The sequence below is a fragment of the Canis lupus genome, chromosome 8 (assembly GCF_048164855.1).
Source record: "Canis lupus baileyi chromosome 8, mCanLup2.hap1, whole genome shotgun sequence".
In the NCBI taxonomy this organism is placed as follows: domain Eukaryota; kingdom Metazoa; phylum Chordata; class Mammalia; order Carnivora; family Canidae; genus Canis; species Canis lupus.
In genome coordinates, this window is record NC_132845.1 from 71,566,977 (window position 1) to 71,594,962 (window position 27,986).

At 44.3% G+C, this 27,986-nt stretch overlaps 1 protein-coding gene across 2 annotated transcripts; it reads left to right on the forward strand.

Moving 5' to 3' along the window:
* The first annotated feature begins 418 nt into the window (after positions 1–418).
* EIF4H (eukaryotic translation initiation factor 4H) lies at positions 419–27,782 on the forward strand. 2 transcript variants are annotated; one of them, XM_072837484.1, is made up of 7 exons: positions 433–603; positions 17,611–17,798; positions 19,562–19,626; positions 19,715–19,811; positions 20,158–20,217; positions 25,330–25,467; positions 25,766–27,782. In XM_072837484.1, exons 1-7 carry the CDS (start codon positions 545–547, stop codon positions 25,903–25,905), a joined length of 747 nt encoding a protein of 248 aa, XP_072693585.1. In that variant the 5' UTR covers positions 433–544; the 3' UTR covers positions 25,906–27,782. The 2 variants fall into 2 exon arrangements, with proteins under 2 accessions (XP_072693586.1, XP_072693585.1); XM_072837485.1 differs by lacking the exon at positions 20,158–20,217 and having other exon boundaries at positions 419–603.
* The last annotated feature ends 204 nt before the right edge of the window (positions 27,783–27,986 follow it).

The following is a 27,986-nucleotide window of genomic DNA, read 5'->3' on the forward strand; positions in this document are numbered from 1 at the left end:
GGGGGGGGGGGGGTTGCTTCCTGGAGGAGTTGGCCCTTGCTTAGGCGTAGGCGGGCGACCCTCCGCCCGGGAAGAGGGTGTCGGGGCGGGGCCAAGCGGAGCAGAGCTCCGGGGGCGCTGCCAGGGCTGGAGCGCAGAACGCTGAGCGACCCCGGGGGCGCGGCGCAGCCCCGGGAAGGACAGTCAGGGCGCGCCGACGGAGGGCGCGGGCCGCGCGCACGGGCGGGGCGGGGCGGGGGCGGCGGCGGCGGCGGCGGGCAGCCGCGGGGGAAGCCGGGGGGCCAGCACACAATGGGCGGGCACGCAGGGCTGGGCGCCCGGCCCCCGCCCCGCCGCACCACGTGGGCCGCAGAGCGCGCCGGGCCAGCAGCGGCCCGTCGGCCCAGGCCGGGCGCGGCGCGGCGTACGTGCGCGCGCGCGCGCGTGCGTGCGTGCGATTTGCGATCAGGCGGCGCGGCGGACAGCCCCGGCGGCGGGGCGGGGGGAGTTATATTGCGGGGTCCTTCCTCGCTCACCCTGGTTCCTCTCGGAGCGGAGACGGCAAATGGCGGACTTCGATACCTACGACGATCGGGCCTACAGCAGCTTCGGCGGCGGCAGAGGGTGAGGCGGCGGGGCGCGGGCCCCGGCCGGGCGCGGGGGGCGGGCGGGGGCGGGGGCGGCGGCCTTCCCGCGCTCACCTGGGGCGGCGGGCGGCAGGGGGCCCGGCCGGGCCCGCGGAGGCCTGGGAGAGGCGCCCGGAGGGCCGGGGCCTGGAAATGGCGCGCTCGGGGAGGGGGCGGCGGCGGTTAGTGTCCCCCGCGTCCTGCTCGCGGCGCAGGCCCGTCCCTGGGTCTCCCGCCGCCGCCGCCTTTCGCCGCCGCGTCGTTTCGGCGCCGCCTCGGCCGCAAGGCCAGGCCGCGGTGGCGCTGAGCGCCCGGGAAGACGCGCTCCCGCTCCCGCTCCCGCTCCCAGCCCCCAGTACGGCAGGGCCCGTGCGAGCATCTGCTGCCGGGCGGAGTGGGGGCCCGGCCCGGTTCCGGCCGCCGGTGGTCCGTCTGCCCTGCGGGCTCCCGCGCTAAGGTCGGGAGGGCGACCGGGGCGTGAGTCCCTGCCCTTCTGTGTGAGGCAGGGATTTGGCGGCTCCAGCCCGGCAATGGTCCGATCCACGCCGGGAGAGGGGGACACCAAGCAAAAGAAAATACATAATAGCTTTTTTTTTTTCTTTTCTTTTTTTTTTTTTTTTTAATTCCAGTGCGTCTTGGGAGCACCGTGCCTTATTGACAGGTGCTACGTACTATTTTTCCGTCGTTTCCCCTTCCGACCCGGAGAAGGAACCGCGCGCGACTTCGGTTATATACAGACTGTCTATAATCGAGACACCTCATTTAAAAGAGCAATTCTTGACTAATGAATAAGAAGCTTACGGTGTTCAATAGCAGGCATCCGCACTGGGTGTGTGTGTGTGTTTAATACAAGTTCCCTCACACGGAATTTAGGAGACGGGCTATAAACGTCTTGCTGTTTGTCAAGGACACACTTGGCCATTGTGTACTCTAACAGAAAGGATTACTTTGCCAGGACAACACTACAATAGTACCTACTGAGGTGTCCAGTCTCCTGGGTTGCTATCCCAAAAGTGTCTTTGGTGAAGAATGACCTTTTAATACCTAGGTTTGGGACCGGCTCAAACAAAGGCTTGTTTGGGTGCGGGAATGCACCTAATATTAATGGCACTAGAACGTGGAAGATGGGGAAGGTGGAGCCACCTGTTATTTCAAAGAATATTTTATTTGCTAATAAAAAAAAGGAATAGATGTTGGATGACACGTAAAAGTATTGCCTTTGGGGTAGGTTTCTAGACACCAAATTTGCACTTAAGTCATGTTGACATTTAATAACCAGGATTCTTTTCTTTCTTTTTTTTTTTTTTTCCAGTTTCAAGAAACATTTGGGAGTGCCCAGGAAAACTCTTACACGAGTAGTTTGATTTAAGGCAGATTCAAGGAGTTTTAGTTGGTTTGGGACTACAATAAGTTATACTGAATCTGGGGTTTGGAGTTGGTTTTTGTTTTTTTCCTTATTCTGCCTTTTGACAGATTTGCCCCTGTTCTGGTGACTTGAGGTGTTTGAGTCACACTTGTAGTGGATGTCACATTTTGACAGTTGGGATGCCTTGAACAATACCAAGTGGTCAAGATGCTCTTCGTTTCAAACATCAGAAGGCAGATAAATGTTAGTCGTGTCCAGATGTAATCCAAAAACCCGTGTGAGAAAATAGCTAGTCACTCTGCATCTCCTAAGCTTTCTGATAAAAAGTCACTTTACTGTTAAAAATCTTCTGTATCTGACCTTGTTGGAGTTTTCCATTTGACTTCAGATCCGTGTAAAAACTATGTGGGAAATAGGACTCAGATTCCTAAAAGTAGTTCTGTTCTAAAAACCTATTGGTGAATTTGTGTGTTTGTGTAGACTGTCTGGAGTGGGTCCAGAAACTTCACAGAGTACCGCACATGCAATGGAGTGGTCTGGGCCAAAGCTTCCTATCCCAGAGTCCGTGTTAATTTTAATTTCATCAGATATGGAGTTATCAGTTAGTGGTTTCTCTGAAATTTAGCAAGATGGTAGGCTAGTTGATAACCTTTAGTGATAATTTCTACTGTTAGATGAATTATGTTTCCCATCAACAAATGTCTAAGTGTTGTTTGCTTATGCTGAGATACTGTGCTTAGGCATTTTGGAATATTGTCACTTCTGGAAAGCCAGTCTTGCATTGCTGTGTTTGGTATTTTTGTACCAAGAGACCTTCCCTCTAGTCTAAAACACCTTAGCTAAGTAAGAGATCTCAACTCTAAGCCACTTGGGTCATAGACGAAAGGAATAGCAGGTTTGAAATGCAATCATAATCTAAAAATTTGGTTGTAATGATTATGCATTCCGTGCTAGTTTATTTTGTAGTTGTATGTAGTGACCAGTGCTGTTGTCAGTAAGCAGTGTTAAGCGACTGGTTTATCTTCTCGATCTACAGAGGCATGTCCCTGGTAGCCAAAGAGAGACCCTAGGGACTGCATTGTTGCCCCAGAACAAGTCAAATCAGAATTCCAAATTATCTCGTTAATTGTACTAGATCTGGAGTGTTATTTTGTTCTGTGGGTTGCTAAATTTTCTTTCCTGGTTTTATTTTTTATTTATTTTTTATTTTTTAAAAATTTTTATTTATTAATGATAGTCACAGAGAGAGAGAGAGGCAGAGACACAGGCAGAGGGAGAAGCAGGCTCCATGCAAGAAGAGCCCGATGTGGGATTCGATCCCGGGTCTCCAGGATCGCACCCTGGGCCAAAGGCAGGCGCTAACCTGCTGCGCCACCCAGGGATCCCATCTTTCCTGGTTTTAATTTTTCATTTGGCCATTGGCAATAAACTGGACAGTAACAGTGTTTTGTTTTGTTTTGTTTTTGTTTTTTTTTTTACATTTCTAACTACAACATGCTTTTGAGTGCTCCACCTAAAACTGTCAATTCTGAGAATCAGATTGGAACTTGGAGGTAACAAGAATTAAGATTGCTGAAAATGGTACCTACTAAAAACTGGTAAAACTACACATTGAAGTATTTTTAAGTTCCAGTTGAGGAGGGGCAATTGGAATTCTAACTTTTGAGTCTTCTAAGGCTTAAGCTTCGCATCTCTGTCTCAATTTCTAAGCATATTTTAAGACTAAAAAGGGGAAAGAAAACAGTGTATAAAAAGAGTAGCTATTTGCACTAATCACGTAGACTTCATACAAGTATTGAAAAGCTTATTTTAGGGGATCCCTGGGTGGCTCAGCGGTTTAGCGCCTGGCTTTGGCCCAGGGCGCAATCCTGGAGTCCCCGGATCGAGTCCCGCATCAGGCTCCTGGCATGGAGCCTGTTTCTCCCTCCTCCTGTGTCTCTGCGCCTCTCTCTCTCTCTCTCTCTCTCTCTCTGTGACTATCATAAATAAATAAAAATAAATAAAATAAGCTTTTTAAAAAAAGATTTATTCATTCATTCATGTGAGAGAGAGAGAGAGGCAGAGACACAGGCAGAGGGAGAAGCAGGCTCCATGCACCAGGAGCCCAACGTGGGATTTGATCCCGGGTCTCCAGGATCGCGCCCTGGGCCAAAGGCAGGCGCTAAACCGCTGCGCCACCCAGGGATCCCAAAAAAAGCTTATTTTAAAATCCTGTTTGCCTACCAAGTGATAAGTGGTTTAGGGTTATTATTATTGTCCTCTCCACTCCCTAATTCCCACTTCTTGATTCCAAATCATTATCTTCTATGAAAAAGTGTTATCACAGATACTTGGTTTTACAAAACAAGAGCCTCTGACACAGTTTGGGGAAAAGGCCTAGCTTTGGATTGGAATCAGGCAGACTGGACAGAGGTCCAGTGTCACCTGAGCCTTGATTCATGTATTAGCTGTGTGACTTGGAACAAGTTTCTTTACCTCTGAGCTTCATCCCCCCCACCCCATGTAAAATAGAAATTCCTCTATAAGGCTATTGAGAGTATTCAGTGAGATGTCTCAAGCATGCAGCACAGTGTCCATTACACTTAATAATTTGTGGATCTTGATTTATATAATATGTTGGTACTTGAAATATTTCCCTTGCATCAGTAAGAGTGGGAAAAGTTCTGTTGAGCTAGCGAGTGAGTTTTTACTTTCTGGGCAATATTTCTAGAGCCAGGTAAGAGAAATCTATTCAGTTTATGGGTATAAAGCATTTTACAAGTAGAGTACTATGTTGTAAATGAATGCTAGTTGAATAATTTGTTCTTGTACGTTACTGGTTTGTTATAATTGTGCTTGGAACATTTAATGTAAATGCTTCTGAAATTTCTAAAAACTATCTTTGCATGTTTCTATTTGAAATTAACCTTTAGTGTTCTGGGAGGACATTATGCAACTTCAAGTAGTCATCCCAGAAACTTGGAACATGTGGAACAATGGTGGGGGTGGGGGGGCAGTCCTAGATCAGTCTCCCATCTTCCAGTTTCCAGCTTCCTCTAGAAATAGAAGAGAGTGTTGGGCAGGAGAGCATGCCAAGCCTCTGTACTTCATTTGTACAGCTGGTTAGACCTGCATACTCAGGCCACTAAATAAGTGATTGCTTGATTTTGATAGAACGTAACAGTAATACCTAAGTTGTCTTTTTTAATTGGATGTCCTTGGTTCTTTGAAGTTTTTTCCCCATGTCATGATTTCTTCTTTCTTTCTTTTCTTTCTTTTCTTTTCTTTCTTTTCTTTTCTTTTCTTTTTTCTCTTTTCTCTTTTCTCTTTTCTTTTCTTTTCTTTTCTTTTCTTTTCTTTCTTTTTTCTTTTCTTTTCTTTTCTTTTCTTTTCTTTTTTTCTTTTCTTTCTTTCTAGATTTACCCATTTATTTATTCACGAGAGAGAGGCAGAGACACAGGAGGAGGGAGAAGCAGGCTCCAGACCGGGAGCCCTACACGGGACCCAATCCCAGGACCCCAGGATTGCGCCCCGGGCCAAAGGCAGGCGCTAAACCGCTGAACCACCAGGGATTCCCAACCGCCCCCCTTGTCATGTTTTCTAAAATGTTCTTGATGGGGCCCTCTGGATATGCTCCAGGATGTTGATACCTCATTGAAAACATGGCACCTCCAGTTGAGCCTTGTATTCCAATATAGGGTACACAGTACCTGTGGGGTACAGGGTACATATTTCAAATGGATTCTTTACTAGTGCATGATCTTGTAACATAATGGGTTGGTTATTATTGAGTTCTGGAAGTCTTCAAATATTGGCACATTTTGTTTTATCATACAGCATCAAAACTCGTGTTTATTAACATCACCATTGATTTTATCAGAAACATTTCAGGTACAGTGAGGCTGTCAAGCTTATGTTGATGGATACAAGTTTTCTAAAATTTTATTTTTTGTTTAAAAGCCCAGTCTACATTTTAAAGAAAAGAAAATGTCTGCCTAATACCTAAGTCTGAATAACCATAGTTTGTCAGTTCTTCAGGTGAAAATGGTGTTCCATGAAAAGAATACCTAGTTCAGCTTGTAACTCACTTGCATGAGTGTTTTCCTGGAGATAACCATCACATTTCTGTAAGCCGCAGAAGTGTTTTGCCCCTATTTTGAAACATGGGATAATAAAAAGTGGGTCAAGATTTAAAAAACTAATCATTTTTACTGCTTGGTCAAGGACATTGTTTTTTGTTTTTTGTTTTTTTCTTTTGAAGCTCGCTGGCTTCTTTCTCTCTGTAAATACTGTGTAATGAAGCATGAGTGATAGTACGGTTTGGGTGCCCCTGCCTTGGTTTATGCTGGGGTCAAGTGCAAGACCAGTGCAGGTCACAGGATACAGCCACTAGTTGGACTGTGAGGAACTGTTCAATGCGGAGAGGTGACTCTGGAAGGCAGAGCTAGAACCAAAGGAAGTACACGTTACTGGACTTTTACAGACTGTCTGAAAATCTGAAGGATTGCTCTTTGAGCTAAATAACTTCTTTAATGGAGGAACATCCGCGTGGTCTAGACTAGACCAGAATTTAGCAGTTGCTCGTTTTATGTGACATTTAAAAATAAATCTGAGGTGCTCAGTCGGTTAAGCGTCTGCCTTCTGCTCAGGTCATGATCCTGGGGTTCTGGAATCGAGCCCTGCATCGGGCTCTGGACTCAGTCTGCCTCTTCCTCTGGCCCTCTCTCTGCTTGTGTACTCTTCTTCCTTGCTCTTTCTCTCATGAATAAATAAAATCTTTAAAATAAAAATAAATTAAACATTTTCATACATAAACAGAGACTAGTATATTGAACCCACCTGGCCGTTCCCCGGGTTCATTTTTCTTTTTCAAGTTTTGTGTGGTGTGAGTGGTAAAATATATACATAAAATTTACCACTTTGACCATTTCTTCTTTTTTTCTTTTAGATTTTTCGTTTATTTTAGAGAGTACACATGAGCGGGGAGGGGGGGTGGGAAGTGAGCAGACTCACTGAGCACAGTTCAATGTGAGGCTCCATCTAACAACCCTGAAATCATGACTGGAACCCAAATTGAGTGCGACACTCAGCCAACTGAGCCACCCAGGTATCCCCCGACCATTTCTGAGTGTACAGCTTATGCCCACAGTGACACTCACCATCTTGTGTTGTTGCCGCCACTGTTTCCAGAACTCTTTGATTGTTCCCAAACAGACCCATTAAGCAACTCTTCACTCATTTCCATTCATTAACTTAAACCTTTTTACTGTTCTTTGCGCCTGTCTTCCTCATTGTGGGGAAGGGATAGAATATTTTAAAGCCAATCGCAGCCATCCTGTCATCTGTCTTAAGATATTTTTAATACTTGAGTATGTGTTTCAAACTGATCAAAGGTTTCTTTCTAACCACCAGTTTTTCTATCACCCGGTTCATGTTCAGTTTTGCACAGTTACCTCAAAGATTATTTCATATAGTTGACCTATTTGAATCTGCAAAAAATTTGATTACAGAAAAATTAAAGCAGAAAAGTAGAGTCTCCTATAATGACCCACCTCATGTGCCCATGACCCACTTTTTAAAGTGACCACGTTGGGATCCCTGGGTGGCTCAGCGGTTTAGCACCTGCCTTTGGCCCAGGGCGTGGTCCTGGAGTCCCGGGATCGAGTCCCCGCATCGGGCTCCCTGCATGGAGCCTGCTTCTCCCTCTGCCTGTGTCTCTGTCTCTCTCTCTCTCTCCCTCTCTCTCTATGTCTATCATGAATAAATAAATACATCTTTAAAAAAAAAAAAGTTACCACGTTTATTTCATCTGTATCTTCTTGTGCCACCTTCCTCCCACATGCTACTGGATTATTTTAAAGCACATCTTAGATGTCACATTTCATTTCATCTGGAAGTACTTTAGTATGCGTTTCAAAGGTACAGACCTAAAAGATGTGACCACAATATTATATCCAAAAACTTCCCCGTAAATATTTTTACTTCTCTAATTAGCTCCTACAGTTTGATGTACAACTGATTTGTTTGAATCAGGACCAGAGTTTGCATATGGCATTTGTTCCATGTGTCCACTAAGTCTCCTGATAAGATTCCTCCTCTCTTTATTGGTTGTTGTTGTTAAGTCAGGGTGTGTGTGTAGCTTTTTTCCAGGTACTTTTAAAGTATTTAGGGATCCCTGGGTGGCGCAGCGGTTTAGCGCCTGCCTTTGGCCCAGAGCGCGATCCTGGAGACCCAGGATCGAATCCCACGTCGGGCTCCTGGTGCGTTGAGCCTGCTTCTCCCTCTGCCTATGTCTCTGCCTCTCTCTCTCTCTGTGTGACTATCATAAATAAATAAAAGTTTAAAAAAATAAATAAAGTATTTAATCCAGAGCGCCTGGGTGGCTCACTCGGTTAAGCATCTGCCTTCAGCTTGGATCATGGTTTCTGGGTTCTGGGATTGAGCCCCACATGGGGTCCTCCACTCCGTGAGGAGTCTGCTTCTCCCTGTGTGTGAGCACGCATGCTTTCTCTCTCAAATAAACAAAATCTTAAAAATAAAGCAGTTAATTCTTGTAACTACCATGTGGAAGGTAGCTATAAGTTAGATTTTGTTAGCAAAAACAATTATTAGTAAATACTGAGTATTCATCTTAATACATACCTGTTTAAATACAAGTAACTTAAGTTTTTATGATTTTTCAAATATTTTTAAGTGAAGTATAACATACGGTGTTATATTTGTGATTTTTCAGATATTAAGTGAAGAAAAGAACTGTTAGCTTTGCATGCCTTTAAATTCTGGGTTTTGACTCTTTTTTTTTTAATTTTTTATTTATTTATGATAGTCCCACAGAGAGAGAGAGAGAGAGAGAGAGAGAGAGGCAGAGACACAGGAAGAGAGAGAGGCAGGCTCCATGCACCGGGAGCCTGATGTGGGATTCGATCCTGGGTCTCCAGGATCGCGCCCTGGGCCAAAGGCAGGCGCCAAACCGCTGCGCCACGCAGGGATCCCTAAATTCTGGGTTTTAACTGGTGGTCTATCTGTAGCTGTTTGTGCTTCTCTAAATAATTGAAACTTGTAAGTTATTTGTAGATCATATAAAATTGACCAGCGCATGAAAATGTAAAGTGTTCTTTAAAATGAATTGAAGCTGGGATGCCTGGGTGTCTCAGCACTTGAGCGTCTGCCTTTGGCTCAGAGCGTGATCCCGGGATCTGGGGTCGAGCCCCACATCGGGCTCCTTGTGGGGAGCCTGCTTCTCTCTCTGCCTGTCACTGCCTCTCTGTGTCTTTCATGAATAAATAAAATCTTTTTTAAAAATTAAGATAAGATGAATTGAAGCTGATAGTACCTGGAATGTCAAATCTCAAATAATAGGCATTCTAATTTAGAGAAAAAGAACTCTTGGGTTATAAAGTTCAAAACTAACCCATAGAAATATTTACATCATAGCTTCAAGACAGATGTTTTTTGTGGCAGTACTCTGAGGACCAATAAACAGCTTTAGGTTTAAGTTTTTATTTCCTCTGAAAAATCTGGAACTTTGGATTGAATGACCAATTGCACCATGTGAAATTACTAAATTAATAACCCATTTGTTTGCTTTCATTAATGCATGGGAGTCCAAAATTTTAGTACATTGTGGTAAATGGCCTTTTGCCTAGTAAGAAAGATTTTTTGAAAGACCATGTAAATCAGAAGTCCCCCTTGGGTTTGCTGTTCTCCTATAACAAGGCTTTCAAACTGCCTGTCTTGTTGGTAGATGATGAAATCAATTTATTTTAGGGGTCCTGATGAGCTTTTTTAATGGTGAAATAGAATAAGAGACTAGTGTGTTATATTGTGAGTTTATAGTCTTACTTTTGGGCAAGCTTTTTGTTACTTGTTCATATGCAGTCAGGTAGATATGTGTGTATATGTTTGTAGTCATGATGTTGATCACAGCCAAAAATTTTTTGGAAAAACACTGAAGGACCTAATTGGAGAGGTCATCTAAATACACGTCACCCTCTCTTACATTTTACATTTTTTTGCCAAATAAAATAGCCATATTAGTAGAAGTTGTTTGTGATACTAAGGTCTTCATTCCTTCTACCCCGCTAAGTACCAGAGACTGTAATAATTCTGAAGACTGAATTCTTGCCTTAGAACTGCTTTGCATGTCCCTGCCAGGTTTCTTTTTAATCCTACAGATGAGATTAGTTTATGAAGAAATCATTCACAGCAGAAAAGAGCTCCCTGAAATAGGGCTTATGAAAAATTCCACCATTGATCCTGCCCCACCCCAGGGTTGATCAGAAACATTGGGGGCTTTCATGCCCATCCTGTAGTTATAAAGGGGTCTAATTGTGAATGCTGATTAGGGGCCTTGGAGACTGCATACATTTAACAGAGGGAGATCTACTTGGAAATGCTTTTAAACCAAGCAGTGTGGGGCTGGTTTTCAAAAAACGTAAGCTACAACTAAAATGTCATGTGATCTTTGGCTCCTGGAACAGAAAAAGGGTGTTAGGGTTAAAAAACTAAGGAAATCTGAATAAACTGAACTTTAGTTGAAATTTATTGATACGAGTTCAGTGATTTTTTTTTTTTTAAGATTTTATTTATTCATGAGAGAGAGAGAGAGGCAGAGACCTAGGCAGAGGGAAAAGCAGGCTCCCCGCAGGAGCTCAATGTGGGACTTGATACCCAGACCTGGGATCACACCCTGAGCTGAAGGTAGATGCTCAACTGCTGAACTACCCAGGTGTCCCAGGTTCAGTGATTTTAATCAGTGTTTAATAATATGTTAGTAGTAAGATAAATCAGTATATATGAAATGAGGGCTTGACATTTATGAGTTAAACCTTTTTTGCTTATTTTCTAGAAACCAAATAGGTTGCGCGTTATGACCATTACTTTTTAATTTTTTTCATTTTAAGCATGTTCAGTGGACTTTGTTGCTTACTTGCATTTTAATCTTACAAAGGCAGTCTTCTGTTTTTGTTCGTTTGTTTTTAAGCCCAGTGAGGGGCTGGAACTCAAGACTCTGAGATCGAGACTAGAGCTGAGATCAAGAGTCGGGCTCTTAGCCAATTGAGCCACCCAGGCTTGTGATTTTTATATAGGATCCAGCGTGGTGCCACATGTCAATATAATCTATGCTAGTAAGCATTTCTGGATGGCACATGAAAGAGCAGATTTGTTGATCAGCCCTGATGATACTGTGTCCCTAACCTAGAGGTAATAGGAGAACACCTGATGTTGCAAATACCAGAGAAAGGTTAATACTCTGTACTGGATATCTTGGCAGTGGTCTTGAATTTACAGTGGCAGCAACAGGGCTTAAATTCTGTGTAGTTTCTTATGGCACCTAGAAATCTTCATAAAGTCCTTTCTCAGAAAATAGCTTATCGTGAGTCCTTCCTTTTTCCTTATCTTTTATTCTTGGGAAGTAAGTCTGGGGCACTTTTTCTCTTGAATCCACTTACTGGATCTAATCCCAGCCCGAATTCTCTCTTCTCTTGCTTTTTTTGTTTTTTGTTTTTTCTAAGATTTATTTATTTATTCATGAGAAAAAGAGGTGGGGGGGAGCAGAGACACAAGCCGAGAGAGAAGCAGACTTCCTGCAGGGAGCCCAACATAGGACTGGATCCCAGGTCTCCAGCATCATGCCCTGGGCCAAAGGCAGACACCCAACCGCTGAGCCACCCAGACGTCCCTCTCTTCTTGTTTCTTTTTATTTATTTATTTATTTTTATTAAAGATTATTTATTTATTTATTTATGATTATTTATTTATGATAGACATAGAGAGAGGCAGAGACACAGGCAGAGGAAGAAGCAGACTCCATGCCGAGAGCCCTATGCGGGACTCAATCCCAGGACTCCAGGATTGCGCCCTGGGCCAAAGGCAGGTGCTAAACCGTTGAGCCACCCAGGGATCCCCTCCTCTTGTTTCTTACAGCCGCCTCTTCCAGGCTCCTTCCTTTCCTCCTTCTGGTCTGTGTATTCGCAGTTACTGTCTGCTTAGGAGTTCAGTGTTTCCCTGTGTGTGTGGGAATGCGGAGTGGAGTGAAATCTTGGTTCCTGGCGGCTCCACCCTGCAGAAACCTGTTCCTGTTACTGTCTTTCGGGTTGTCTGCGCCCTTTGTTTTGGGATGTGGTTTCTCCTTTCCAGAGGAGACCTCTTCAGTTGAATTATCTGCTCCTTAAGGGCAGGGACTGATTCTGAGATGTGAGCCCTCTGTGCCTGTTCTGGCCTTCATAGATACTGCATATATTTAGTTAATTTGAGTGAAGAAAAGTGATTTGTCTCTCAAGGATTTTGGTCACACTTTGAGTTGAAAGTTAGATTTCCTTAGTTACTAAGGATGTAATTTATGACCTTAAAACTCGTATATGTTGTTTTGAAAATTGGCGGGGGCACCGCAGTGGCCTGCTGCCTTGTTCATCTGTTTCTGCCGGTGACCTTGAGCGTGTTTAGACTTCCCTGTAACATTTTAGAATTGTTATTAAACTTTTATAAAGCAGTCAAGATTTATGAGGTGGTTTTATGATCAGTTTTAAACTTTATAAAATAAAGTTTTGAAGTATTTGCGTAGTCACAGACACGAAAACTGAAGCACAGAGGTAATTTGGAAGCAATCCTACACAGGGCTAAGGTGTCAAATGAGTCTTCTCTCCCTGTCATTTTTAACCTGTTCTAGAAAGTGCTTTTGTGTAACGTAGCTTGTTCAGTTAGGGGATAGTCCGTATAAACCTTAATGTCACAGTTATCTTAGGACTTTCAGCTCAGGATTTCCTGGCTTGGGGATTTTTTGGTGGACTGCTAACAGGATGTAACATTTTATGACTTGTATGTGTACTCTCTGGTGTGTCTCCCCCACTCTTGGTTCTCAAGTTGCTGGCACACTGGTGACTTCCACTTTCCACTTCTAACTTTGTAACTTTTGGAGCCAGTAAATTTGGAATCTAGGGAGAGGGCCCTGGTCCCACTGCACTGACTGCCCCCACGTCTTCAGTGAACTACCTACTCACTGAAAAGCTAAAACATACTTAAGTCCAGTAGAACTGACTACATCAGATCAGGTGGTATTTAGGATGATTGCGGTGACTCTTGGGAAAGGTCTGGAATTGTCAGCCACCAGCTATTTTGTGAGACTTGGGTGAAATGAGCAGGTTAATGGGCTGGGTTAGCTGTTCCCACATTTTTAGCTTTTTTAAAATACTGCTTGCCTGAAATGAGATTTTCCATCTTCCCAAAGCCCGGGCTGGCTTCTTACCTATTGCATTTTTCTAGCGCCCTGTCATCTAATTAGCACCCTCACCCCGCCGGGGAAGCAGTCCTTATCAAGGCTCCCTGACCTCAACCTTCCCGGGCTTGTATCTAGCATCCTCCAGAAGTTCTCGTGTAAATGTTTGATGCGCTCTTTAAGCAAGCCCTCCATATTCCTGATTCATGGATGTACACCTGCTGGATTTGTCAGCTCTCCATCCTTACCTTTACCTTAGATTAAAAAAAAAAAATCATTGCAGCTCTTTGCCATATGTGTGTGTGTACATAAATACACAAATATGCATGCGTGCATGCTCATAGTTATTCGTATTTTATATGTGCTACTCACTTGTGAGCTGCTTGAGGGCAGAGGACTGTTCCACCAGATGTTTAGTAAATATTGAATACGTGAATTTAAAGTTGTTAAAATTGTTAATTCATCTTGTGTTTTGACAGTTTTGCAAATGCTTATGCTTATACTGTATCTTACATAATCAGTATTCCGTCTCAAAGAGTATCTTACTGAAAATATTTTAACGTTTAGGGGTGCCTGATGTCTTAGTAGGTTAAATGACTGACTCTTGATTTCAGCTCAGCCCATGATCTCAGGGTCATGGGATTGAGCCCCATGGCAGGCTCCTTGCTCAGCAAGCAATCTGCTAGAGATCCCCCCCCCCCCCGCCCTGCTTGCCTGTGCATGCTCACGTACTCTCTCTAATAAATAAGTAAATCTTTATAAAATAGTTTAAGGTTATCAAGATAAGAACAATGGTGTTGCAGAGAGTATTGAAGTCAATTTACTAAACTCAGTGGGACAGGGCTGGGGAGTGGGAGCAAGTGGAATGCAGTCCACTTGAAAACAAAACATAGGATTTCTTATCTGCAAGAGGTGGAATTCTGAGTCACTAAACTTAAAAAATTTTAGTCAAGGGGACGCCTGGGTGGCTCAGCGGTTAAGCATCTGCCTTCCGGCCCAGGGTGTGATCCCGGGGTCCTGGGATCGAGCCCCACATCAGGCTCCCTGCATGGAGCCTGCTCCTCCTTCTGCCTGTGTCTCTGCCTCTCTCTGTTTGTCTCTCATGAATAAATAAATAAAATCTTTAAAAAATTTTTTTTTAGTCAAGAATTACGTCATGATTTGGTTCTTCGGCTAAAAACATGTCTTAAAGAAGGTTACCTCAGGGGGCAGCCCGGATGACTCAGTGGTTTAGCACCACCTTCGGTCCAGGGCGTGATCCTGGAGACCTGGAGACCTGGAGACCCGGGATCGAGTTCCGCATCGGGTCCCCTGCATGGAGCCTGCTTCTCTCTGCCTGTGTCTCTATGAATGAATTAAAAAAAAATAATAATAATAATCAGGAGTTTAAAAAAAAAAAAGAATGTTACCTCAGGAAAGATGGGGAATCTCTTTCATGATATTTCTAGCAAAATGGGATTAAAAAAACAAATTACTAAAAAAAAAAAAAAAAAAAATTACTTTCTGTGACTTGTATTGATGCTTGCCCTGCAAAAAGGGTAACTTTGAGCAGATCTTTGTTGTGAGGAGACTTATTTAAAATGAATTTTACGGGATCCCTGGGTGGCGCAGCGGTTTGGCGCCTGCCTTTGGCCCAGGGCGCGATCCTGGAGACCCGGGATCGAATCCCACGTCTGGCTCCCAGTGCATGGAGCCTGCTTCTCCCTCTGCCTGTGTCTCTCTGCCTCTCTCTCTCTCTGTGACTATCATGAATAAATAAATAAAATCTTTAAAAAAAAAAAATAAAAAATAAATAAATAAAATGAATTTTACGTGTCTATAAAAAGAAACACCACTTCCCTCTTTTGGATTTTTTTTCCTCTCATGTTCTGCAAATATTGGGAACATTTTCAAATCCACAGTGAAGTTGAAAGAATGATAGAGTAGACACTGTTAGAGTCACAAGGCTCACATTTGCCTTATCTTTTTTTTTTTTTTTAAGATTTTTTTATTTATTCATAGAGACAGAGAGCGAGGCAGAGACACAGGCAGAGGGAGAAGCGCAGGCATCATACAGAGAGCCTGACGTGGGACTCGATCCAGGGTCTCCAGGATCACGCCCTGGGCTGCAGGCAGCGCTAAACTGCTGCGCCACCGCCACCGCGGCTGTCCTATCTTTATAGGTACCTGCACGCGTCCTTTATGCTGAACCCTCTGGGTCTCTCCTGAGAACAGGGCCATTCTGACCACAGTACCAGTTACCACTCCCCAGAAATTAAACATTGATGCAGTGATAGCTGTTCATGCCATATTCTAATTTCTCCATCTGTTTTTTTTCTTTTATAGCTGTTTGTTCCGGGATCAAAGATGATATGTAGCATTAGTTGTCATGTTTCATTGATCCCCCTGCCTTTTTCACGATTTTTGACATATTTGAAGAATCTGTGCCAAAATAGAAGGCACAGTGTAAAAGTTTGTCAGTTAGCGGTTAACATGGTGATGGCCAGGTACATTTTATATTGGTGGTTTTGATGTCCATTGATGAGACTTGCCTGAATCAACCACTGCTGTTTTGGTGGGTACAAGTAGTGATTCTCTTTTTTTTCCATCTTCCTTTTTTTTTTTTTAATTTTTTTGAGAGCACAAGAAGACGCAGAGACGCAGAGGGTGAGGGACAAGCAGATTTCACAAATAGGGGCTCCATCCCAGAACCCTGAGATCACGACCTGAGCCGAAGTCAGAAGCTTAACGAACTGAGCTGCCCAGGCACCCCTAGAGTACTGGTTTTCTATGGACATGATTCCTTTTACATTTATTAGTTGACATTCTTGTTGATATAAAGAAGAGCTCCCCTCCCCAATCATTTGTTCTAACTTATTATTTTTTTAAGATTTTATTTATTTATTCATGAGAGACACAAAGAGAAGCAGAGACAGGCAGAGGGAGAAGCAGGCTTCCTGCAGGGTACCTGATGCGGGACTCGATCCCAGGACCCTGGAATCATGACCTGAGCCAAAGGCAGACACTGAACTACTGAGCCACCCAGGTGCCCCATGTTTTATTTTTTAAAGCAATTTTAAGTTCACAGCAAAATTGATCAGATAATACCAGTTCCTAAGGGTGCCTGCATGGCTCTGTCACTTGAGTCTCCAACTCTTGGTTTCCCCACAGGTCATGATCTCAGGGTCATAAGATCAAGCCGTGTGTGAAGTCTGCTTCTCTTCTCTCTCCCTCTGCCCCTCACCCCCACTCACTAGATCTCATTTGCTCTCAAATCAGTCAGTCTTTGGGGAAAAAAAGAAAATGCAATTCCCATATTTGCCCTGCCATCACACACACACAGGGCCACAGATGGCCCTGCTGTCAACACCCCACAGCAGAGCAGTACATTTGTTACAGTCCGTGAACCTACACTGACATTGTCATCACCCAGAGTCCATATTTTACATTAGGGTTCACTGTTGGTATACATATTCTGTGGATTCTGACAAATGTGTAGTGGCCCCAATTTATTTCTTAATTATCTATAAAACATTGTGAACCTTGAGTTATAGGTGTGATGATGATAATGTTACTTCCCTGTGTGTACTGTGCTTCAGTCAGTGTTTAGGGGCCTTATATTTGTTATTTCTCAGTAACTCAAGCTCTGTATTAATATTAACCCAATTTTACAAATAAATAAAGCTTAGAGAAGTTGAGTAACTCATAGGGTAGAGTGAGTTGGTGACAGCTGGGGTTCAAACCAGAACCTGTACAAATTAGCAATGAGATGTGGTAGAGTCAGTTTCTGTCCTGCTTTTGCCACTTTTGAGCCTCATAACCATAGACACATAACCACTTATTATAGGGGAGGTTGCTATTGAGGATTAAGTGGATTAGGTAATACGCATTTGAGGACCGGTGAAGTGTGCATGGGCAGTGGTGGAAGGTAGTATGTACATGGTACTTGCTGTATAAAATCTAAAATTTTTATTCGAGCATTTGTATTATCCACAGTGTGACAGTAGCAAGAAGCAGGTGTGTTACGAATGGGTTAAACTTCAGCAGCTTTACAAATCCTTTCTGAATACAGTGTGCTAACTCTGGACAGTCCATTTCCGCATGTATTAGGATGATCATGTGTGAAGAAGGAGGGTGTTTTCTAAGGTTTTAGGATATAAATCTTTTGCAGGTAGTGAATCTAAGTAAATAGAATGTAACCAGTTTTGCAAGGAGGGTATGTCCTACTTGGATTTGAATTTCCAGGGAAATGAATATTTATATAGATTGTGTTTCGGTGGACATTTCTGTCACCAAAACCTAGGCACCCTGGTCAGGAATGATAGTTTGGAAGACTTGATAATTTCAAGGTGTTATTGTGTCTTCAAGTGGAATGATTCACATGGGTGGTGTGGCTGAGTGGAAGACCATTTCCTCGTTCCTGCTCCGAGGCAAGTAGACTTGAATCCTGTCTGTTTCCCCTCCAGGTCCCGCGGCAGTGCTGGTGGCCATGGTTCCCGCAGCCAGAAGGAGCTGCCCACAGAACCCCCCTACACAGCGTATGTAGGAAATCTACCTTTTAATACAGTTCAGGGCGACATAGATGCTATCTTTAAGGATCTCAGCATAAGGAGTGTGCGGCTAGTCAGAGACAAAGACACAGACAAATTTAAAGGTGAGTTTGGGGGTGTTCTTTGTACCAATGTAGAGGGAGCATTGAAACCAAAATGTTAGGGAACCAGAGAGCTCCAGTTATGAAAGTGTTCTAAATATTTGCCTGTCGTAGCTGAAATAAACAGGCCTTTAGCTCATAGTCTTTCAGTTCTACTTGGGGAAGAAATGTCTACACATTATCTGGTTTGTAGAAATACATAGTATATATATGACCGAGTAAATCTTTTTGCCTGACCTAGCTATCTTGTCTCACCAGTAAGGGAGTTCCCTGAGAGGGGAATGAACAGATAAAATTGAGGACTTTGCAGGTGCATTTCACCTTGGCCCGACTCCTTGCATATTTCTTTATAGTTTTCCTGTAATCTAGGTATTTGTGTGGAATAAAAAGAAAACCTAATAAATATTGTCACTCTACATTTGTGGCTTTGGAGCATGTGTGTTTGGGAAAGGTGAGGAGTGGTATGAGAAGTGGAAGTTTCACTCCTCTGAATAGTTTTGCAAATAGGTGGTACTTTTATCATTTTGAAAGTGTTTTTTTGGCTTTAGAACCTGAAGCCTTGTTTTAAGTGCCCAAACAATGAAAACAAATGTATCCATTCTATTGTGAAAGTAAGCCCCAGCCAGTATCCCTCCCTGAGGCACCAGGAGTGCCTGGCTTCAGGGGAAATGGGTGGGGGAGGCCAGCCTTTGGGCTGAGTCTGTAGAAGCAAGTTTTAGTTTGTCTACTGGAGGGTCATCCTCAGTTTCAGCAACTCAGGAAGGGTGAGATGGGTGAGTGGGCTTTTGTGGCCTCTTTGAACTTGCAAAGTGGTTTCCTCAAGTACTCCAGACATTGAATCCACTTGCAGGGAAGGTGGAGACTCTCCAGCTAAGCAATGCGTTCTTTAAGTAGTTAATGAGTAGATGGTGAGCAGGACGAGTTTGGACCCAAGCCTACAGAGCACTTGCGGTCTAGTGGGCTTTGAAGGTGAAGTGTAATCATCACACAGGATAGGGATATACAGGGTGGAAGGGTGTTGGCATGGGGTGCAGTGTGAGCGTATTGGGGCAGCGGGGATGCTTAACCTGGATTTAGACACCAGGTGGCAAGGACAGACCATGGAAAGTGTGTTGGAGGTAGAGGGAGAAGCTAATGCAAAGGTTGGAGGTGAGAGAAGGTGTGGTTTCCTCTGCCTGGGAATGTGCTTCCGGGCCTTTGTCAGAATCTGGCATCAGGGACACAGATTGTGGGTAACACGTGTTTGGACCTAGGCCATCTGTCTTTTAACTAGCATCCCAAAGAGGATGCCCTTGTTACTGAGGGTATATTTCTTAGTTTTATAAAGCAGATTTTATACCAACTACCTGAGTACTAAGTAGTAGGCACCTTCAGCCTATTCCTCCAAAGCATGTTTGGTATTGAATGTGAAATCTGTCTTTAAGCCCCTGTTGTGTTATATTAAAGTTACTCAAAAGTCAGTCCTGACAGCTCTTCAATGACTCAGGAAAGGTTTGAATATTATGGTTAAAATTCATAAAAAGAAACCTGTAAAAACGGAGCTGCCAAATATCTCAATGCCTGTTTGGCTCTTTCTGACAGAATATAATTGAGAGGGAGGAATGCCAGTCAGGTATTTTGTATTTATCCGAAAGTGCAATCTCACTTTTAGGCTCTACTAGTCTAGTGTCCCCTAGATACAAGAGTTGGGAAATGGACCCGACAGGAATCCCACCATGTCTTCACCTAGAATTCCTTGAGGAAATTGGGGTTTGTTTCTCTTACAGGATTCTGCTATGTAGAATTTGATGAGGTGGATTCCCTTAAGGAAGCCTTGACATACGATGGTGCAGTAAGTATCTTCAGGTTTTCTGTGTCATGTTAGAAGTTGAGATGTTTTTTTCCTGCCAATACTTACACTATTTTCCCCTTATCATTAGCTGTTGGGTGATCGGTCACTTCGTGTGGACATTGCAGAAGGCAGAAAACAAGATAAAGGTGGCTTTGGATTCAGGAAAGGTGGACCAGATGACAGAGGTGATTGGTTCTTCTAAAATTGAACATAAACTTGCTGTAGCCCACTGATTACAACTCTTGAAGGTTACTAGTAAAACTATCTTACAGGTCTGATAGGTTTTTGTGAGTTTTTAAACACATGTAAAAATCTTGAGAATGGATGGTGCTTCTGCAAGCCTGGAGGGTTTTTTGGTTTGTTGTTTGGGTTTTTTGGTTTTTCAGGGTTTTTTTCTGTGGCAGCAAGAACTCTTATAATTCCGGTGAACTTCTCATCACATGAGTTGTCCATCTTCCCACTGAATTTTTCCATGTTTGTGCAGCAAGGTAATGGTACAACCTCAACTTTATCTTTCTTGTGTATCCTCAGGAATGGGTGGCCCTGGAGAATCTAGAGGTGGATGGGATTCCCGGGATGACTTCAATTCCGGTATCAGCATTTAGAATATTGCCACTTAACCTTTTTCAGTGGCCTTGCTGCTGTTGTACGTTTGTTGTGAGTAGCCCGCCCGGCCGGACCGCTCCATTAGCTCATTCCACAGATGAAACTTTCCCAAAAGGTCCCCAGGCATGCACCAAGCCTCTATTAGAACCTGAGTGTTTGGAGTAGGACTTGAGAGGTTCCCCACTGGGCAGGGTAGACTGATCCTCCATCTTGTCTTACCTTGCCTTGGCCTACAGTTATCATCCAGGCCTTGGTCTCAGGAATCCCCTTGGCAGCGCTAGGGTGCATGGTACAAATAGAAGCTCTGCTACTTCTAGAAATAGCGTGGAGGTTTTGGAAGCTTACAGAAAGCTTTGTCACTTTAGTTCTTGGTGACTCCCTCTTGCATGGTTGAAGTCCTGGTGACCAGGGTTTTTTTTCTTGAAGGGCATGGAACTCCCATCCCTTCATGGTGGACATGATCCACTTGACTATTCCTTTTCTTAACCTACCAAGACAGGCTGTCAGGTGCCTCTCTGTCTTAACATAGGAGATCAGTTTGCGTGTCAGGCCTCTGCTTTGAAGGGTCGGTCTCCTACTAAACATTTTTTAATCTTTTTTTTTTTTTTAATTTTTATTTATTTATGATAGTCACAGAGAGAGAAAGAGAGAGAGGCAGAGACATAGGCAGAGGGAGAAGCAGGCTCCATGCACCGGAAGCCCGATGTGGGATTCGATCCCGGGTCTCCAGGATCGCGCCCTGGGCCAAGGGCAGGCGCCAAACAGCTGTGCCACCCAGGGATCCCTCTTTTTTTTTTTTTTTTTTTTTAATAAAAGTAATTCACATATGCAATAAAAATATCAGTTGTAACAGAAAGGTGAAAAAATGAAAAACAAATGTTTTCTTCAGACTCTGCACTCCCCACTATATAAGATGGTGCCATCAGCGCCCCCACCCACTATCATCCTCCCCCCACCCCCCATCAAACCAAATTCAGCATAAAGTATTTGAGTATTTGGTAAGTATTGGAAGAAGTAGGACAAGCTGTTGTAGATCAGAATTATTAAAAATTCCTTTCAGCACTAATCTAGCTAAACAGATGACTGCTTATATCTGTTGAATAACTTAATTCCTAAAAGTCCTCTAGCCAATCAGAAATGAGCTTATTCATAAAAGTACAGTATGATCCAGTAAACCTGTAATTTTATGTATAAGCTAGTCTCTGATTGAAACATGCAACAAATGTCTTCTCAGTCAGTCCAGGTGCAGCCCTTAGTGGCCTGATGAATAGTGGTCTTGAACCTGCTGGTTTTGAATTCCTGGGACTGGAGGAATACACAAGCTGTGGCTCTGGATATGTGGAGGTTACCTAAGGACCTGCTGCCTTAGCTTGGGCTTGTACTCTTCTGGAACAGAGAACACAGCCAGAGGCCTCCTCAACACCCGCCAGTTTCAGCGTCAACTGCAGTGTTTGGGGGGTATCTGAAACCCAAAGTGCCCACATGGAGTAATGCCTATATGTGTTATTTGTGAAAATAGATCTTTTCTGTTCTTCAAAGAATGATGCTTTGTTTTTTACTTAAGATTTTACTTATTCATGAGAGAGGCAGAGACACAGGCAGAGGGAAAAGCAGGCTCTGTACAGGGAGCCCAATGTGGGACTCCATCCCAAGAGTCCAGGATCACGCCCTAAGCTGAAGGCAGATGCTCAACTACTGAGCCACCCAGGTGTCCCAGAATGATACTGTTTTTAAGATGATACATGCTCATTGTAAAAAAAAAAAAAAAAAAAGACAACTTAGAAGATTCTCATGAGGAGTGTGCCTCCCAAAAATCTGTCTTCAGACTTTGTTTTGTTTTTTTTTTAAAGTTTTATGTATTTGTTCATGAGAGACACAGAGAGAGAGAGGCAGAGACCAAGGGAGAAGTAGGCTCCCCATAGGGAGCCCAATGCAAGACTTGATCCTGGCGTTCTGGGATGCCCTGAGCCAAAGGCAGATGCTCAACTGCGAGCCACCCAGGTGTCCCATCTTCATACTTAATTAAAAGATACTGACTAATGTCATGCCTTGCTTTTCCCTCGTCATCTTCCCCTGCTCCTATCACAAGCAGTTTGGGAATGGGGCTGTTACTTGCTCTTAACATGCACTGGGTATTTTTCCTCCATTAGACTGTCTCCTGCCACCTGGACAAAGCAGCAGTTGTCTTTATCTGCCTTGTCAGTGTGAGTGTGACCTGCTTACTGGTACACACTGGTAGCAAGAATTATGTGCACAGGGGAAGTGACTTCCATGTTCACGTGGGAAGATATGCTTCCCAGTTTATTGGGGGGGGGGGGGATATGTCAGGTTAAATGTTTGAATACCAGGCAAGCTTATTTAATAAACAGTGTGAGCTCTGATTCAAAAGATTCTGTAAAGAATCTTCGATCTGACTCTGCGCGTCCTAGTGTATTTTCCCCAACTCAGTGCTTCTCTTGGCCTGAATGTTTTTGAAATTGTTTTCATTACTTGTTTTGTTAAAATTGATGTTGTCCAGCTCTTTTTGTGATACAACATACCAGATACAACGTAACTTGATCTCTTCCCAAATTCCTTGGCCACCCTTAAAGAACAGAAAAATAACATCCTTGCAAAAAGAATCATTCTCCGTATCCAAGGGAGTTAAGTTTAAAAGTACTGGGAACAGGGATCCCTGGGTGGCGCAGCGGTTTGGCGCCTGCCTTTGGCCCAGGGCGCGATCCTGGAGACCCGGGATCGAGTCCCACATCGGGCTCCTGGTGCATGGAGCCTGCTTCTCCCTCTGCCTGTGTCTCTGCCTCTCTCTCTCTCTGTGTGTGACTATCATAAATAAAAAAAAAAGTACTGGGAACACCTGATAACCAGACACCAAACCATTGCTCCTGGGGAGACAACAAGGTCGGATTCCTGAGAATCTCTGGTCATAGCATTTTTGTCAGCCAGGCAGTGCATACCTTCTTGTATGGATTTCTGTTTAAAGACACCTTAGTTCATATATACTGTTGATTCACCTGACCATGAACTCATGGCCAGCAGCACTAGAACTCTGCCCGAATGGAGCTTACCTAACTCGTACTTTCTCTGTGAGGCACAAGACCACCTTCTTGCACTTATACCAGACAACTCTTTGGCGCTCTGTTCCGAGGAAAAGCACAAAAGAGCAGAAACCTGGCACTGAATAGATTGAAAAGACATTTGTTTATGGTCTGAGCAAGAAGGCCGAGGGTTGCTTCATTTGACCTCAGCTGTAAAATGTGCATTTCAGGCAGCTCCCATCTTCCACCACTCTATGCATGTCTAGAAAAGCAGAAGTGCCAAAAGTATTGGTTTTAGGGTCGCATTCAAATGCTAGCTAGTAGACCTATTGGCAAATATGAAATCTACAAGTAATGGGGATAAGACCACATCTAGAATATTCCTCCAGCTCAGGATTTTTTTTTTTTTTTTTAATTCATGAGAGACACAGAAAGAGGCAGAGACATAGGCAGAGGGAGAAGCAGGCTCCATGCAGGGAGCCTGATGTGGGACTTGATCCTGGAACTCCAGGATCACACCCTGGGCTGAAGGCAGACACTCAACCACTGAGCCACCCAGGCATTCCCTCAGGATTCTAAATAGAGTTACGTTCCTCAGAAGCTTTAAGCAATGGCACCATCCTTAGAGTGAAAGTAGCCCTTTGAGGGCTGAGAGGGAGTAGGCTCATTTGTTTGATTACATTTTTGTCAAAGTTTTGACCGAATGTGAACTCTAACTTCAATGGTCTATACTGTTAAAAGGCTAATAATTAATTAGCTCAGACCCCCCCTCAATGAAAGTCTTTCAGTAAAAAGGAAGCTAAAGAAAAAAGCTTCAGGGCCCGTGGGGGGCTCAGTCGGTTGGAGTGTATGCCTCCAGTTGGTGTCATGATCATCTTGGGGTCCTGGGATTGAGCCCTGCATCGGGCTCTCTGCTGTGGAAAATCTGCTTCTCCCTCTCCCCCCACCCCCATTTGTGTTCTCTCTCATTCTCCCCCTCTCAAAATCTTTTTATTTTTTTAAAGATCTATTTATTTATTTGTTCATGATAGACATGGGGAGGGAGAGAGAGAGAGGCAGAGACACAGGCAGAGGGAGAAGCAGGCTCCATGCCAGGAGCCCAACACAGGACCCCATCCTGGGACTCCATCCCGGGACTCCAAGATCGTGCCCTGGGCCAGAGGCAGGTGCTAAACCGCTGAGCCACCCAGGGATCCCCTCAAAATCTTTTTTTTTTTTTTTAAAGGAGGGACACCTGGGTGGCTCAGCAGTTAAGCATCTGCCTTTGGCCCAGGGCGTGATCCTGGATCCCAGGATCGAGTCCCACGTCGGGCTCCCAGCATAGAGCCTGCTTCTCCCTCTGCTTGTCTCTGCTTCTCTGTGTGTATGTGTCTCATGAATAAATAATCTTTTAAAAAAAATAAAAAAGGAAAGAAAACTTAGGCTTCTTAAAACCTATGGAGAAAATCATCTACACACGAGCATCATAATACTCTTAGCACTCATAATGAGGCACAGCTTACTTTGGTAACTATTTTAGCAGAGACCCTGGGAACAAGGAGAAGCACTTCCTCTGGAAGAGGTGGCATATATTGGGAGTGAGTCCAGCTCCGTAACTACTTTTGTTTACAGCACAGGTGCTTAACTTTTAGAGTGATCTGCACCTGACACACAGCAGAAAAACAGATGATGGGGTGTTACCCAGAGGTGGCGGCGTGTTTAAACTTCGGGTTTGTCTTTAACAATCAGAGGTTTATATTAGAAGACAAAATAAAATGGGCTTTGAGGATTTTTATTTTATTGTAAGCCTTATTAGATTATAGTCTTAGGTGATTTTCCTCCCACTTTTCCTGCAAGCTAAGGTTTAAACAACTTTTTTTTTTTAACCTAAAAACTGTTAAAAATACGTTATAACTGAAAATTACCCAACATGTTCACATTGGACTCCTTTCAGTACACTTTATTTTCCAAAATTTCTGATGTCGGACAGACTGAATTTCTAATCAAACCATCTACACCAGCTGCACTGTCAGCTTTGAGACAGGAGCTTAAAAAGTAATCCAGTGTCCTCTTCCTTCTTTAGGCTTCAGGGATGACTTCTTAGGAGGCAGGGGAGGGAGTCGCCCAGGTGACCGGCGAACAGGCCCCCCAATGGGGAGTCGGTTCAGAGATGGCCCTCCCCTTCGAGGTTCCAATATGGACTTCAGAGAACCAACAGAAGGTATGGCACTATTTTGTCAGCAGAGGGTATCTTGTCCTGGTACTCTGGCTGTACCCCCGCACACACAAGGCTTCTTAGGCCATGGACAGTGGCCTCTGTGGACCACCTCTTAGTCTTAAATAGTAAGCTTACCTTCTTACCTCTTAATAGAAGGTTTGGGGATAGGGTAGATCTTCAAGGCGGGCATGTTGGTTAGAAAGCGGGCTGGGTTGTAGGGGCTGCCCTCCATTTGGTCATTTTGCCTGGATGGGGAAGGTGGTCCATTCTTTATAAACCACCGTTGGTTTTTCTCCCACAGAGGAAAGAGCACAGAGGCCACGGCTCCAACTGAAGCCTCGAACAGTTGCAACGCCCCTCAATCAAGTAGCCAATCCCAACTCTGCTATCTTCGGGGGAGCCAGGCCCAGAGAGGAAGTCGTTCACAAGGAGCAAGAATGAGCTTGCGGTTGGGAGGGAATGGGGTGTGGGGGAGTTAGCTCGAGACCACAGCCTGGCCAGCCCCTTGGGCTGGCAGTCCTGCATCCACCATTCCTGCGCCTGACCTTTGTCCTCCTTTCTTACAACGGAAACACAGCTTGTGAGCGCATGTCAGCAGTTAACAAGTGGTTTTTAGTACATTCTTGGCTTTGCTGAACCTATCTAGTGCCTGTTTCGTGCTTTTTTTTTTTTTTTTCTGCCATTCCTTTCGCCTTTTCCTTCTGTCTTTTCTCCTTCCTGCTTCTTGTTTCTTTCCAGTACATGAGTGTCTCCTGAGGGACAAAGCAGCCACCCATGGGCGTTCTCTGGATGGAGGTGCTGCTCCATTTTTCTCCTTTGCTTTCTCTCTTTACTTTCTCTCTTTACTTTAGAGCACTGGCCAGACCCAGGTGTTTCTTTGATTTTTCTCAGCGCTTCTCTTCTAACCTGCATGTAGAGTTCTGTATTGCTGTGGCTTCCATGGGGAGGGGGAAAAAGATGAAGAGAAAAAAAAAAAAAAAAAAAAGGAAAGAAATCACAAATTGGGTAGCATCTTTATTCCGCTGTGATCAACATACAGAATTTAAGGCACCTTGTTTTCAAAACAAGAGTAAAATACCTGTTGATCCTTGCAAATTCCTTCCTATTCCTATTTATAAGCAGCCTTGTCTCTGTTACTCCTGCCCAGAACGGACTTTTCAAGCAGAAGAGGCTCTCAATTCAAACATGGAACCCAAAAGAAGGGGATAGGGGTGTGGAGTGTCGGTGAGGAACTTGGATCAGGCCAGCTGAGCACATTGCTGTGTTCACACCCGCCAGTGTCCCAGGCTGCTCCCCTCCTCCCTGGCAGTAGTAGACGTGCCTCTGGCCGGCTAGACACAGAACCTCCATCTGCTATCCCTCCTGCTGGCCAGGGTGCTGTGGGGGCACTGATGGGTGGCCGTGGCAGAGCCGTGCCAGGGCTGCACTGCCCCTCCTCAGATCCCCGCCATGCGTGGGTCCCACCTCTCTCCCTTGAATTTGTCTCTCCCCCCGGTGTAATAGTGAGATACTGTGCTTCCCACCTTCCCTGAGTTTTATAATGAAAATGGGCCTAAAATCTGGCACTTTATTGTTTCACTTAATGAATTGAGGATTCTACTATGCAGGACTGTCCAGAACCTTCAGATAGCTGGTAGGTGGCTGTCTGTCACTGAGTCTCCTCTTTGGGACAAAGTTTCTTGATCCCACACACACTGTGTTCGGCACTTGGCCAGGGGCCCGGCAGTGTGCTGGGCCTTTGCCTTTGAGCTGGAACACACCTGTATGTGAACAACTTCCAGTTCCGCAGCACTGAGCCCTGCTCCTCCCCTTGGGAGCAGCTTGGGGCCTGCCAGCAGCTAGAGCCTGGGGAAGAGACCCTGGTGACCAGGGGCCACGGGGTAGCCCGGCCTGGGCGGCACACTGGGCTGCGGCAGTGCTTGTCACCAGCTGGCTGCCTCGGCTTCTCTTACCGTGTCTTTGTCCTAAGGTCTCAGCAATTACAGAACTCTCTCCCCTCCTTCCTTTCCCCCTGCCACCTCTGCTTCTGAAATAAGAACCATTTGTGTGACACCAATACTTAACTTAAGAAAGACATGCATTATGTGGTTGTAATCAAACCTGATGCTTTCAGATGACCTACTTACATCTTCAATGTGGAAAAGATTAAGAACAAAACAAAATCATCTAAACTTCTGGGCCATCCAGTTGACTTTTAAAACATAAGAATGGAATTCCAAACACTTAACACATTCAGCTATATGACAGAAAGTAAATCTATGGATATGGTATTTTGTGAATGATCTTTTAAATAAAAGAAAACCTTACGTAATATTTAATGCTTGTCCTTATTTTTGAGTTCTTTTTACCTGCCCTCATGTGGAATTTCACAGTTTTAAAGTTGGGAGGTGATGGCTGAGTTTCATAGAGCATCCTTCACCTGCAGTGAGAAAAGTGTCTTGCTTTTGCAACTTAGAGGAGTCATGAAATTATTTTAAGAGGGATGCCTGGGTGGCTCAGTGGTTCGGCAGCTGCTGCCTTCG